The sequence below is a fragment of the Pseudonaja textilis genome, chromosome 3, assembly GCF_049901715.1.
Source record: "Pseudonaja textilis isolate UNSWEBS1 chromosome 3, rPseTex1.2, whole genome shotgun sequence".
Lineage (NCBI taxonomy): Eukaryota > Metazoa > Chordata > Lepidosauria > Squamata > Elapidae > Pseudonaja > Pseudonaja textilis.
Window position 1 is genome coordinate 74,840,194 of NC_141992.1, and position 13,554 is coordinate 74,853,747.

At 34.5% G+C, this 13,554-nt stretch overlaps 1 protein-coding gene across 1 annotated transcript in view; it reads left to right on the top strand.

Moving 5' to 3' along the window:
• Positions 1 to 230: 230 nt before the first annotated feature.
• The window catches only part of LOC113436088 (calcium-activated chloride channel regulator 1-like), a 28,192-nt gene continuing 14,868 nt past the window's right edge, over positions 231 to 13,554 (top strand). The window contains exons 1-7 of the mRNA XM_026700273.2: positions 231 to 496; positions 5,939 to 6,124; positions 7,814 to 7,954; positions 10,026 to 10,176; positions 10,712 to 10,820; positions 11,850 to 12,018; positions 12,097 to 12,318. Of these exons, the coding sequence (XP_026556058.2) occupies positions 5,972 to 6,124; positions 7,814 to 7,954; positions 10,026 to 10,176; positions 10,712 to 10,820; positions 11,850 to 12,018; positions 12,097 to 12,318 (945 nt within the window). The 5' untranslated portion in view covers positions 231 to 496; positions 5,939 to 5,971. The remainder of the gene's footprint in view (positions 497 to 5,938; positions 6,125 to 7,813; positions 7,955 to 10,025; positions 10,177 to 10,711; positions 10,821 to 11,849; positions 12,019 to 12,096; positions 12,319 to 13,554) is intronic.

Sequence of the window (13,554 nt, forward strand, 5' to 3'; positions counted from 1 at the left end):
GAGAGAAAATGAATACATATTTTCAATTTTCAATCTAGCATAATAATTCCCGAGTTGTTCAATTTTTCCAAAATTATTCTTTTTATGATATCACAAGTTCAGTAATGCGAGTAATAAAATAATATTCAGCAATAAAGTGCTCAAAAGATAAGCGAGTCATACACGGAACTATATGTAAGAGCTCAGATTTCAAAGTCCCAAATGGGAGTGCTTCCTATTTCAGGTAACATCAGGGCATTGTTTCAGATGTCAAACAGACACATGCAATTTCTTCACAAAGATAAGCAAAACTAAACTAAGCAGAGAAGCAAAGTAAGACAAAGTAGAGTCTTTGAAGATAAGTGTCATTTACCACAGGACACGTGGAAGAGTAGTCGATTCAGTCTGAAGTTCAGAAAGCCCAAGGTAGATTTATTAGGCAATCTATTAACCAATTAAAAGAAAAATAAGATTCCAGTTTTCTACACAAGAAGAAAACATAGGAACAGGATTTCAGGTAAGAAATCAGATGGTTTATACTTGTTTTGATGAGGAGGACAGTCACTTTATAATATATCTATTTATTATTTTCTTACTTTCTTTTCTCTTTCTCTTTTTCCTTTTTCCCCACTGCATCTTCTATTCTTTTTTTCAGTTTGTATTAGTTTTTACTTTTAAATATAATTTTTAATAAAATTATTACAGGAAAACCACTCAATTTTTGGAAAAATGCAAATAATAGAACATCTTATGACTTTTATCCAAATACTGACTTCACAAGTGGGAAAAAAGTTAAGATCATTTTAAAACATGAAGTGAACAAATTACTTTCGTATAAGATTTATATTCTAAAAGGTTGATTTAATTTACAATGTCTGTAAAAGAATGTTCTATAAGTTCATTAGGAAGTTTACAATGAATTAAGATCAGAATGACAAACTTCAATTCTTTTAAAAAAATATTTTTATTGTACATTATTTATTATTGTTCAACACCATTCCAATTTTACAATGTCAGTGTACTGGTTATATCAAATCCCCCCTTTTTTACATCATAGTATACATCCTAGTTGTAACTATCATACAATATAATCTCTTTTGATTACATAGTGTTATACATATGATTATAACTATTATTTTCTTATTTATACCATAATATGCTATTACATTTATCATTCTGTGCATTTTAAACTATGTTCACATACAATCCAATAGTGATATTGTTTACATTGTTTATTCTTACATATTTCAATATATCTGTATATTTCTATTTTGTTAATCTTTTTTCCTTGTTAAATACTAATCTCTGCATCTATTATTTAGCTAATTATACAAAACATTCCATGTTAAGTACTATTATGTTTCCTCTTTGTCCTTAAGTTCCATTGTTAGTCTGTCCAGTTCGGCACATTCTAATTTTTTTCTCTATTATCTTCCAATCTGTGGTTTCATTTTTCCAAATGTGTGTGTATATGATTCTAACTGATATTATTATAGGTATGATTAAATATGTGAATCTTTTATTATATTTCCCCGATTTTATCCCTAATAAGAATAGTTCTGGTTTCAGATCTATTTGCTGTGCTCTCATCTCTTCTAGCTAATTCTTTATCTTCAACTAATATTTTTTCGCTGCTGGACAGGTCCACCATATATGATAGTAGAATCCTGACCTCTGTGTGCATTTCCAACATTCTGATAACATATTTGCAAACATTTTTGCCAATCTTCCTAGTAGCAAGTGCATCTATAAAATATTTTGTATAGGTTTTCTTTGTACACTGTTGACAATGTTAATTTAGAATTTATTTCCCACAATTTTTGCCAATTATCTAATTCTATAGTGTACCCAAAAATTTTTGCACATACAATCATCGTTTCTTTTACATATTCATCTTCCATTTTAAAATTCAATAGGTAATTATAAATTTTCTTTGTTAATTTTTCATCTGTCCCTAACAATACTTTGTCCAGTTCTTGGGTTTCCTTATAGAATCCATATATTTCTAAATCTTGCTTGTGTCTCATTTGAATTTGGGTAAATGGCCACCAGTCAAAATCAATTCCCTGTTTTTTTTTAGTTCCTGTTTAGATTTTAGATCTCCCTGTTCATTAAGTATATCTTTATATCTTACAATCTTATCTGGATCTCAAACATTAGGGTATATTAGTGCTTCTCTCGTGGACAGCCAGACCGGTATTTTCATGTAGTGGTTCTGTTTGATTTTTTCCCATACTGACAACAGAGCATTTCTAATGTAGTGCCTTTGGAAGTATCTTTGTGATTTATTTTTCCCGTACCATATGAATGCATGCCACCCCAGTTGTAAATCATGTCCTTCTATTACCAACATTGTTTTATTCTTTAAATTTATCCTCTCCTTCACCCGTGAGAGTATTGAAGCCTGATAATACAGCTCCCAATCCGGTCAAACATCTGGCAACTCCAAATGTCGACCAACAAATGCTCTGTCCTAGACACTGGTAAAAAAAAATCAGTACACCAAATACAAACTAGGTGGATATGAGGACCTTGGAGTTCTCATATCAAATGACCTAAGCGCTAGAGCTCACTGTAACAGCATTGCCAAAAAGGCATTAAGAGTTGTAAATCTAATCTTACGAAGCTTCTCCTCCGGAAATATCAAATTGCTAACCAGAACATACAAAACTTTTGCCAGACCAATACTCGAATATAGCTAATCAGTCTGGAATCCGCACTGCATATCAGACATTAATGCAATTGAGCGAGTCCAGAAGTATTTCATGAGAAGAGTACTACACTCCTCTGCTTGCAACAGAATACCCTATATCACCAGGCTTGAGATTTTGAGCTTGGACAATCTTAAACTACGCTGCCTACAGTTAGATTTAAGCATAGCCCACAAAATTATCTGATACAATGTCCTACCAGTCAATGACTACTTCAGCTTCAACCCAACAATACAAGAGAAAATGTAAAAATGAGGAGACTGCATGGAACTAAAAGGAATCTACAGTGAAACCTTAACAAGATTCCTAAAAGATACATTTTAACTGAAACTTGGCAACAAAATAATAGAACCCCAGGAAGAGAAAGTAGAAAAAAGAAGCAAGAAGAAACACAACAGGTACAAACTCAATGTAAACCGTTTCAAACTTGATTTTAGGAAGTACGACTTCAGCAACAGAGTGGTCAAAGACTGACTCTGTTGTCACATCTTCTAACCCCCACTCCTTTAACCTCAAACTATCCACTATTGACCTCACCCCATTCCTAAGAGGTCTGTAAGTGCACCATTGTGCCTATCATCCCTGTCCTATTGTCCACATTTATTCGTACCTATTTCCTGTATTCTTACTCATGTTTCTACTATATCTATTACCTTGCAAGCAACTGACAAATCAAAATAAATAAATAAATCATCAACGTTGTTTTATTCTTTAAATTTATCCTCTCCTTCACCCATGTGAGTATTGAAGCCTGATAATACAGCTCCCAATCTGGGACACCGAACCCACCCTTGTTTTGGGTGTCTTGTAGCACTTTCATTTTAATTCTTGGTTTTTTGCCTTGCCAGATGAACTTAGAAATCAGTCTATTTAGGTCTTCAAATAACTTTTTTCCTAATTTTACCGGGATTGCTTGAAATAAAAATAGCAATTTCGGTAGAACGTTCGTTTTTGTTGTAGCTATCCTTCCAACCAGGGACAGCTGTAGGTTTTTCCACTTATCCAGATATATCTTTATTTGCTGTATTTAGCATAGTTACAAATCTATAGGACTCGAGTGATTAAGAACATTCAATAAATTTTAAGATTATGAGAAATGAAGTCTGTGCCTGCAGCCAATTCTCCCATTAGCATGAAGGTTAGAGAGTTGTGAGAATTCTGAAGCTAAAGCAGTCTGGAAAGAGGTGTGCTTGCAAAACAAAAAAAGACATTTGATTAGATGGCATTAACTAACATTTACTCAAACTATAACATTATTTGGCCTACTAATCAGTTGTTTTAGCACATACCATGGCACAAAACTTATTCTTTTCAAATTTAAAATAAAGGAAAAGTAAGGGATTTAAGATACTTTTTTTTTGCATGTGATCCTAACCAGATAAAATACAGCTCACCAGTCTGGAACCCACATTACATATCTGATATTAGCACAATTGAGAAAGTCCAGAAATATTTCACAAGAAGAGTTCTCCACTCCTCCACTCATTGTAGAATACCTTATGCCACCAGACTTGAAATTCTAGACCTAGAAAACCTTGAATTACGCCGTCTTCGGTCTGATCTAAGTATGGTATATAAAATCATACATTGCAATGACTTACCTGTCAATGAATACTTCAGCTTCAACCATAACAACACAAGAGCACACAATAGATACAAACTCAAGGTTAACCGCACCAAACTTGATTGCAGGAAATACGACTTCAGCAACAGAATGGTCAATGCCTGGAATACTCTACCTGACTCTGTGCTTTCTTCCCCAAACCCCCAAAACTTTAACCTTAGACTTTTTACTGTTGACCTCACCCATTTCCTAAGAGGTCTGTAGGGGGCGTGCATAAGCGCACCAAGGTGACTATTGTCCCTGTTCTATTGTTTCTTTTATTTTTTTTATATGTACCCATTTCATGTATTCATAACTATGTATATACTTATGCCTATTATCTTGTAAGCGATTGACAAATCAAAATAAATAAAAATAAAAAAGATTGTCCTACAGCAGTTCAGACAACTGTAGGTTTTTCCACTTATCCAGATCCATCTTTATTTGCTGTATTAATTTAGTATAGTTGTCTTCTTTAATGGATGTGCATCTTGCTGTTAGCCAAATTTCCAGGTATTTAACTTTTTTAGTTATCTGCATGCCCATCTTTTCCGTCAGTTCATTTTTCTGTTTATTTGTAAGGTTCTTTGTCAATATTTTAGTCTCTTCCTTGGTTATTTTAAGGCCTGCTACCGTACCAAACTGTTCTATTTTTTTTTATTTTATTAATTTGACTTCTGTTTTAAGAGGTTCTTCCAATCTGCAAATGCTTGTATTTTGTATTGTTCTTTTTTTTTATTTTTAAGCCTTTTATTTCTGAGACTTGTCTGGTCTGTCTAAGTAGAACTTCCTGAGTTAATATAAATAGAAGGGGGGATAGTGGAGACCCTTGTCTTGTACCTTTATTTATATTAAATGTTTCTGTTATTTCTCCGTTTATTATCACTTTCGCTCTTTGATTGGAATAGATTGCTTGGATCTTCTTTACAAAGTTTTCACTGAAATTCATATTTTTCAATTGTAGTATCATAAACTGCCAGTCCATATTATTGAAGGCTTTTTGCGCATCTAGAAAAATTAATGCTAACTGTTTTTCGGAGTGGATTTTCCAATATTCCAATACATTCATAAAAATCCTTATTTTATTTTTCCATTGTCTTTTAGCTAAGAAGTCATTTTGATTGGGATGTATGAATTCATTTTAAAATCCTTTTAGTCATTCTGAGATTATAGAGGCAAATATTTTCTAATCTACATTTAGTAATGATATTGGCCTATAGTTTTTTATCTGTTGAGAATCGGAGTCTTCCTTTGGAATTAGTGTAATGTGTGCTTCTGTCCAAGTTTTGAGGAGTTTGGCCTTTAATAGTGCTTCGTTGTAAACCTCCAACAGTATTGGTCCTAGTATCTCTTGTAAGATTTTTTATAGAGTTCTGCAGGGACTTCATCTGGTCCAGGTGTTTATTGTTTTGTTTTTTTTGCCTTTGAATTGCTTCCATTGTTTCTATTGTCGTTATTCTTTCACTCAACATTATGCACAATGAGGAACAGTTCAATTCTTATTGAAGTGTTGATATGTGGCTAAGAGAATACAAAGAATAACCAAAAGCTGAATCACTCCATCAGAACAAAGTCCTACTATATTTAGGAGTTGGCTGCATGTATAAATATGTGCATATGTAATACTTCTGTGCCATCCTTTCAGTCAACAAGGGTGAGGAAAGTAGCGGCAACAAAGATGGCACTCACTCAGGACATTTTGGTGGTAATGATGCTACTACATGGAATAATGGGCACCATGATCAACCTCAACAATAATGGCTTTGAAGACATTGTTATTGCTATTAATCCAATGATAGCTGAAGATGACAAAATTATTACCAACATAAAGGTATGAAAATTAGACATTTCTGAATATATTAACTTTATAATACATTAAAAATTATGCTAGATATGTAGTGCTAAAATCTATTTGCCTTTTGTAAATAATGAGGTAAATTGAAAGATGTGTGTGTGTGTGTGTGTGTGTGTGTGTGTGTGTGTGTTACAGTAAACAGCTTCCTCTGTCAAGGAACTGGGCAATTCAAGACCAATTTGATGATAAGAAAAGAGACCTTTTTTGATAGGCAGCAGACTGAATAGGCACAAATCTCAACTAATAAACAAGTTTTCTAGCTAAAATATATTTGTTTAAATTGTAGCTTATAGATGTTTTTTTTATCTATCTCTAGTGATCATGCAAATTGATTCTGTTTAATATTGTATTTATTTAATTGTATCCTGCAATTATTATTTTTACACACAGCTCAAGGCAACGAACATATTCAACCCATCCTCTTTTTCCTATTTTCCCAATAACCCTGTAAGATGTATTGGGCTGAAAAAGAGTGACTGTCCCAATTGGTCATCCAGTTGTTTTATGTCTAAGGCCAAAGAACTCACAGTCTCCTGCTCTCCAGCTTGGAACCTTTTGTCCTTTTAGTAATGCTTTCCTCTATTTGGTGCTGTGTAAGTGTACCCCTGCTTCTACTATAAAGTCCCACCATTCATTTTTATGAAACTCCAAAGAAATTCATAAACGTTTCAAACAACTTGATTGCTCAGACCCAAAATTCTGCCCTTTATCATACGGACTTTGTGTTCCATTTTAAAAGCATTCCATGCTCAGATGTGGCTAATTGTTAGCTACTCACGCTCCTTTACCTCTTTGAAGGAGAGATGAAGCAATCCTCCTTCATTTCATATAATTGTAATAATTTGATCTCTGGCACCAGAGGTGGTATTCAGCAGGTTTTGACCAGTTCTGGACAACCGGTAGCAAAAATTTTGAGTGGTTCAGAGAACCGGCAAATACCACCTCTGACTGGAGATTTTACAGTATCCTTCCCCTGCCACACCCACCAAGCCACACCCATAGAACTGTTAGTAAAAAAAAAAAATTAATCCCACTACTGTCTGGCACTATATATCATATTAGTGTTGGCTTCCCCATCCTGATGTTTTTGAAGTTGAACTACAATTTCAAACTGAAGTTGAATCATTTTTAATCAACATGGCCAATGAACATGTTTACTGAGATTATGGAAACCAAAATTCACTATATAAAAAGTGGGGGAAATGCATAAAAAGGTGAAAGAAAAGTATTTTTGATATATTAAACAAGGTTGTGAGCTTTGGCAAGATGATTTAGGAACGCATAATTATTTCATAGTTTTATTTTTAATGGAACTTATTCATATTTAAAGGTAAAACTTTTAATTCTTTTTCATAATTTCTCAGTGTAGCAGATGAGGTTATTTCCTGAATGTCAAGATTTTGTTAAGTGTTCAAGAAAAAAATGAATATAGAAAGGACAGAAAAAGATGCAAGAACATAATTTGTGATTTTCTGATTCTGGGAGGTTGTGGTATAGGTAGAACCATTCACGTTTTTTGAGACTGCATATGAAACCCCAAAATAAGTATTAGATCACATGAGAGTGCTAAGCAGAACAAAATAAATGCAATGTACAGAACCCTACGCAGTAACTATTGACAGCTCACAACAAAGTAAATATATTTGTATTTTGTGTTCCTATTAGGATATGGTTAAAGAAGCATCCAAGTATCTCATCACTGCTACAGAACGAAGATTTTACTTTAAGTCTGTAAAAATTTTAATTCCATTGACATGGTCACAAAAAAAAGAGTACAAAAGAGTAATAAGAGAATCCTACGAAAAAGTAAGTGAGAATGTTCTTCAAAAATATGTGATATTTTAAGAGACAGAAACTATCATATAGCTTCTGGTCTCTGATTTTGTTCTTATAACTCAATTGCCTTTTCCAATTGCAGTTGCTTTGATAGGGCATTTGCCTTTTAAGAATCCTACCAAGGGAGTCTGAAAGAGCTGGATAGTTTACTCTTCAGAAAAAATAATTGAGATAGAATATAAGATACTTTATATATACTAAAAAGGTGACAGATTTAGAATTTTTCACTCACTCTCTTTCTCATTCCAGGGATCTGGCCAGAGAATAATAGATTTCAGTTATACAAAGACAGATTCTGACTAATTATTACAAACAAAAATGTAATAACAATTTAACTACACTGGGTTTATTCAGATTCTTGCACTGAGCAAGGGGTTAAACACAGTAGCCTTAAAAGGCCCTTCCAAATGTACGATTTTAAGATACTTCAGCTGTGACATTCACAGGGTTTATAACTAAACTCTATATTTACAGAAAGTTTGCAATTGAATCAATATCAGCCTACAAATGGCCTTTATTAAGAAACAACGTCAGGACTAGTTTTATTCTAAAACATATAGTAATAGAATCTGGCAAGGAATGCACTTCCCGCTGCCCTCACTTTATCTTCCTTTGAACTAGGAAGGGGTATGTCTAATACATTTTTTTCCAAGTTATTTTCTTGGACTAGGCTGGGCTCAAGTCCCACTTATCTGACTGTTGCCTGGGCAGAAGCTTTTCTCCCTCACCTTCAAGGCCTTTCTGTATGCCAGACCCTGTGTCTAAACCCACAGGCCGTGAATCATATGCAACCCTGGAAAGCTAGTAATGCAGTCCCACATGACAATTCCCCCAAATAAAGGAAGTTTGTTATTTAGATACTTTAAGTGTATTATTAGCTATATTTTATATGCAGCCCAAGACAATTCCTCTTCACTCAATGTGACCCAGGCAAACCAAAGTTTGGACACACATGTCCTATGACCTTTGCAGTCAAACAATGACAGCAAAATTATTAACTTCAAGTGCCAGCTTGTGAGTTTTATGCCCATTGCTGGGAAATAATAATTCCGGACCTTTAAACACTAAAACTTAATGGACTATTTGAGGGAAGATATATACATTATTCCCAAAGATCTGCTAAATCCAAAAGTGCTTCTTTGGGTCTATTTATATCATTTATACAACAATATAATTAAGGAAATAATGTAATTTTCACCATTTATGTAGTGACAACATTATAGAAACTGACATAGATAATATAATTTGTTTTACTTCTATAATGACACTATTAAGGTGAAATTAACATAAATGTATCTAATTTGTCTGAACCATTTGGGCTGTAACAGATTTGCCTGTTATTTTCAGGAAGGAATGATATCTAGATGAAAATTTTACTCAATCGTTTTCAAGTCTGCTAAATAATAGTCCACTAAATTGATGTTTTACGGTAATTGGTTTCTTGTTGTGATGTGAAGGATCTAACAAAATGACTCAGTATTGCAAAGTTGTTGCTGATATTGCTGAAGAATAACTGTTCACTTTCCTAAATATTTCCCCTGCTAAGTGTGGCTGCAAGGAATTAAGGAGGACAATAGTTCGCCATCTCTGCTATGTATTTAAATGAATTATAGATACATTTAATGTGAGTAAGTCATATGAATATCAGCCAAACCTTTCATTATTCAGGTGATCCAAGTTTCAGATGCAGAGGCAGCTAAGTTTGACTGCTTCCATGCAGAGGTGGTATTCTGCAGGTTCTGACAGTTCTGGAGAACCAGTAGTGGAAATTTTGAGTAGTTCAGAAAACCGGCAAATACCACCTCTGACTGGAGATTTTACAGTATCCTTCCCCTGCCATGCCCACCAGGCCACGCCCACAGAACCGGTAGTAAAAAAAATTGAATCCCACCACTGCTTCCATGCCTGTGTGTAATATCTTGTCAGTTAAGTACCAAAAAAGATGTATTCATTATAGGTAATTTCAAACTAGGGATGATTTTGTATTATCTACTTTTTCTTTACTGATCTTTAAAATATGCCCCTTGTTATTTTATTTTAGGCTGACATCATAGTAGCTGATCCTTACTTGAAATCTGGAGATGATCCTTACACCCTGCAGTTTGGAGGTTGTGGGATACCAGGGAGATACATTCATTTCACGCCAACATTTCTGACAAATGACAATTTGCAGGATGTTTATGGATCTCGAGGTAATATAATTAATTGAGAGTAGCTTTTTTTCATTCTCACTAATGAAACCTTCAATAGGCAGGGACTGAACAATAACCAATGAAATAAGAAAGTTCATGAAAAAATAAATGTCTGATCTCCCTTGGTCGCTTCCTTTAAAAGGGTTAAAACTCAGGCAAAAGTTTAACAAAGTCTGCATTTTAGACTGAACAATACAGCTCCCAGCCTGAAGCTATCATACCCTGGATCTAGTCAGAGGATGGCCAGATTCAAAAGGAGTCTGCATGTTTAGTAATAGGATAGAGAAGGCACTTTCAATTTTGTGCAGCAAGTTATCTATGCTATACTTAATGAATTTGCAGTTGCACATAGACTTAAATACAGCTTCCCTTCCAAAATTTTTCTCAGTGGAATCACCGTTAAATACCCACTAACAATGATATGGCCACAGTTCCAGAACATTAAAACACATACACATAACACCAACTTTTTACTGACTCTTGTAAATTTAAATTATTGTGTTACAATTCAGGTTTTTTTACTTTTTTCTTCCAGGTAGAGTCTTTGTCCATGAGTGGGCTCATCTCAGATGGGGTGTCTTTGATGAATACAATTATGATGCTCCTTTTTATGTTACTAAGGAAAAAAAAGTTGAAGCAACAAGGTATCTTCCTAAACTTAAATTAACCTGGTTGGCTGCAGTGACTAGACTTCAGTACTTCATCAATTTCCTATTTGCCTCTTGATCAAGAATCCAATTATTATCCAAATAATAACTATTGTCACTCTCTTGGTTTGTTAATTGTATATTTCTTTCAATTATTAAGCTATTAAGACAATGGTTTCTTTTGTATAATCCAGTGTGACATCTTTTTCCATATCATGGGAATTTTTGTTTATAATTAATTAAAAAAAACATATTTCAAAATTATCTGGGCTCTTAGTCCAGTTTGGTTTCCTGTTTATTCAAAAACACTTTTTTTTAGTTCTTAAACTTGTAGTTTAAAGATTTTCTGTCACTAAGGATTGAAGGAAATTTACTTGGTGCTGTAAAACAAGTGAATGCCAAAGTTCCTAATAGCTGAAATGCAGTTAACAAGTAATTTCCAAATGATTAGAAAAGGAAGGATGCAAACTTGGTGTCCTTTCAAAGGTGTCCACTGTGATTTGAGCAAGATGACTAGCCCCTCTTCTCCCAGAACTCCATCAAGGACCCTCATCTTGGGAGGACCAGATGTTTGACCCATTGGTGGGTGATCTCTTGTCCGTAGAAGAATTTTCACAGAGTTGGTCAATTCATGGATCTTCATTCCTCTATGGTGGCCAGCTCTGCTTTTCTTGAAGCTATCTTCAGTTCCCCATTTCTTACCTAGAAGCGTCTAGAAGTCCCTCCATTATCAATGTTCAGAATTGTTAATACACTTTTTCAAAGTTCAAGCTTGCAGAATATAAACATCTCCTGATTTGGATGGGAGACCAAGATCACTCGAGCTTTAGGCTAAGCTGGGAAGTTGAAAAATGTCCTGGAACAAGACAACAGCAAACCACTTGAGTATTCTTGAAAAGAAAATGAAATGCATGTACCCCAAAAGTTATCACAAGTCAAGCTCAATTTGAAATAAATTTTCTCTTTTTATATTCATGTCATACTTTTTCATTTGTAAATTATGTATGTTTTTATTATATCATTTAGATGTTCAGCTAGTGTCACTGGTATTTACATATTTCCAACTGCACCAGGACAACACAGAAAGTGCGTATTCCTGCAGGACACTCAGATGTATGAACCAGGATGCCAATTTGTACCAAATAAATCCCAAAGCACTCCCGTATCTATAATGTATATGCAAAGTCTACCTTCTGTAAGTATAACTAATGTAAAGCATTTAAGTCAATCTAATATTTGTCCTGCTGATGAATTCTTACTTTTATCTTTTTAGGTTACTGTGTTCTGTAATAAAAGCAATCATAATGTCGAAGCACCAAATCTGCAAAACAAATTCTGCAGCTATAAGAGTACGTGGGAAGTAATTATGAATTCCACTGACTTTGCCTCTTCATCTGTAATAAGTACTCCTCCACCTGAGCCCATTTTCACCTTGATGCAAACACGTGACAGAGTTGTCTGTTTAGTGCTTGATGTCTCTGGAAGCATGCGAGATGTAAGTGCAGCATTAGAAGATTCTTTTAGCAAAAATCTTCAAAACAATTTTTATAGGAATGCTGGGTTAGCTGTTAATTAATTACTGATATTCAACCACTTCTAATTAATATGCATTTCTTTTTATAAACATTAGCATTTATGAAACTGTAGTAAATTATAGTTGCTTAATTGATATGAAAAAGGGGAAAGTTATCCAAGAGGATAGATATGATCCAAGAATGTTATACAGGCCTTAGAAGCAGGGTTTTGTAAGATAGTTGGAGAGTGGGGAAGATGTCCACACTGTATCCACACATCTGGTTTGTCATGCCCTCTTCCTGTCCTGAATTGCTTCCCTAAAAGCTCCACAGCACACACTTAATGTTGAACATAAAGGGTTTCTAGTATGCAGCTGTCCACAAACCCATATGGAACATGGAACTTTGCAACAGTTCAATGATTTGTCATTCCCCAAGAGAAAGTTCATCTTGATCAACATAATCCACTGTTTGAAAAGACTCCTCCAATTGGCACATGCAGTTCTCTGGGGTTACTCCATCACTGCATTTTCTTTCTTTCTTTCTTATTGTGCCATTGTCCAACTACACTTTCAAAGGTAACTCTGGGTCAGCCATCAACAGTTTGACCACTTGATCATTAAGGCAGTAGCAAGTTAAGTTTTTAAATCTTTTGGCACCATCAATCAGTGCATTTCTTGCTGCTGGATAAGAATTTTTGAGGAGTGGGAGTTTAAGAAAGACTTTTAATCAATCCAGAAGCTGGAAACTACCTTAAGAAGATTATTTGAGGAAAGGAAGTAAAGACTTTGACTTCCCTAGGAACAGCAATTACTGAAGAGGGAATTCCCTGTGATATAGGTCAGAGAAGTACAGGCATTCCTCGGCTTACAACTAAAATTGAGCCCAAAATCTCTGTTGTTAAGGGAGACATTTGTTGAGTTTTTGCCCCATTTTACAATATTTTTTGCCACTTTCTTGTTACATGAATATCTGTCAGTAGAAAAGTTAGTAACCCAATTGTTAAGTGAATCTGGCTTCCCCCATTGGCTTTGCTTGTCATTTGGTCGCAAAAGGGGATCATATGATCCTTGGGACATAGCAAAGGTCATAAATATGAACCAGTTGCCAAGAATCTGAATGTTGATCACATGATCGGGGGGTGTTGCAAAGGCCGTAACTCTGAAAAACGGTCATAAGTACCATTTTTCAATGCTGTTGTAACTTTGAAGAGTTAC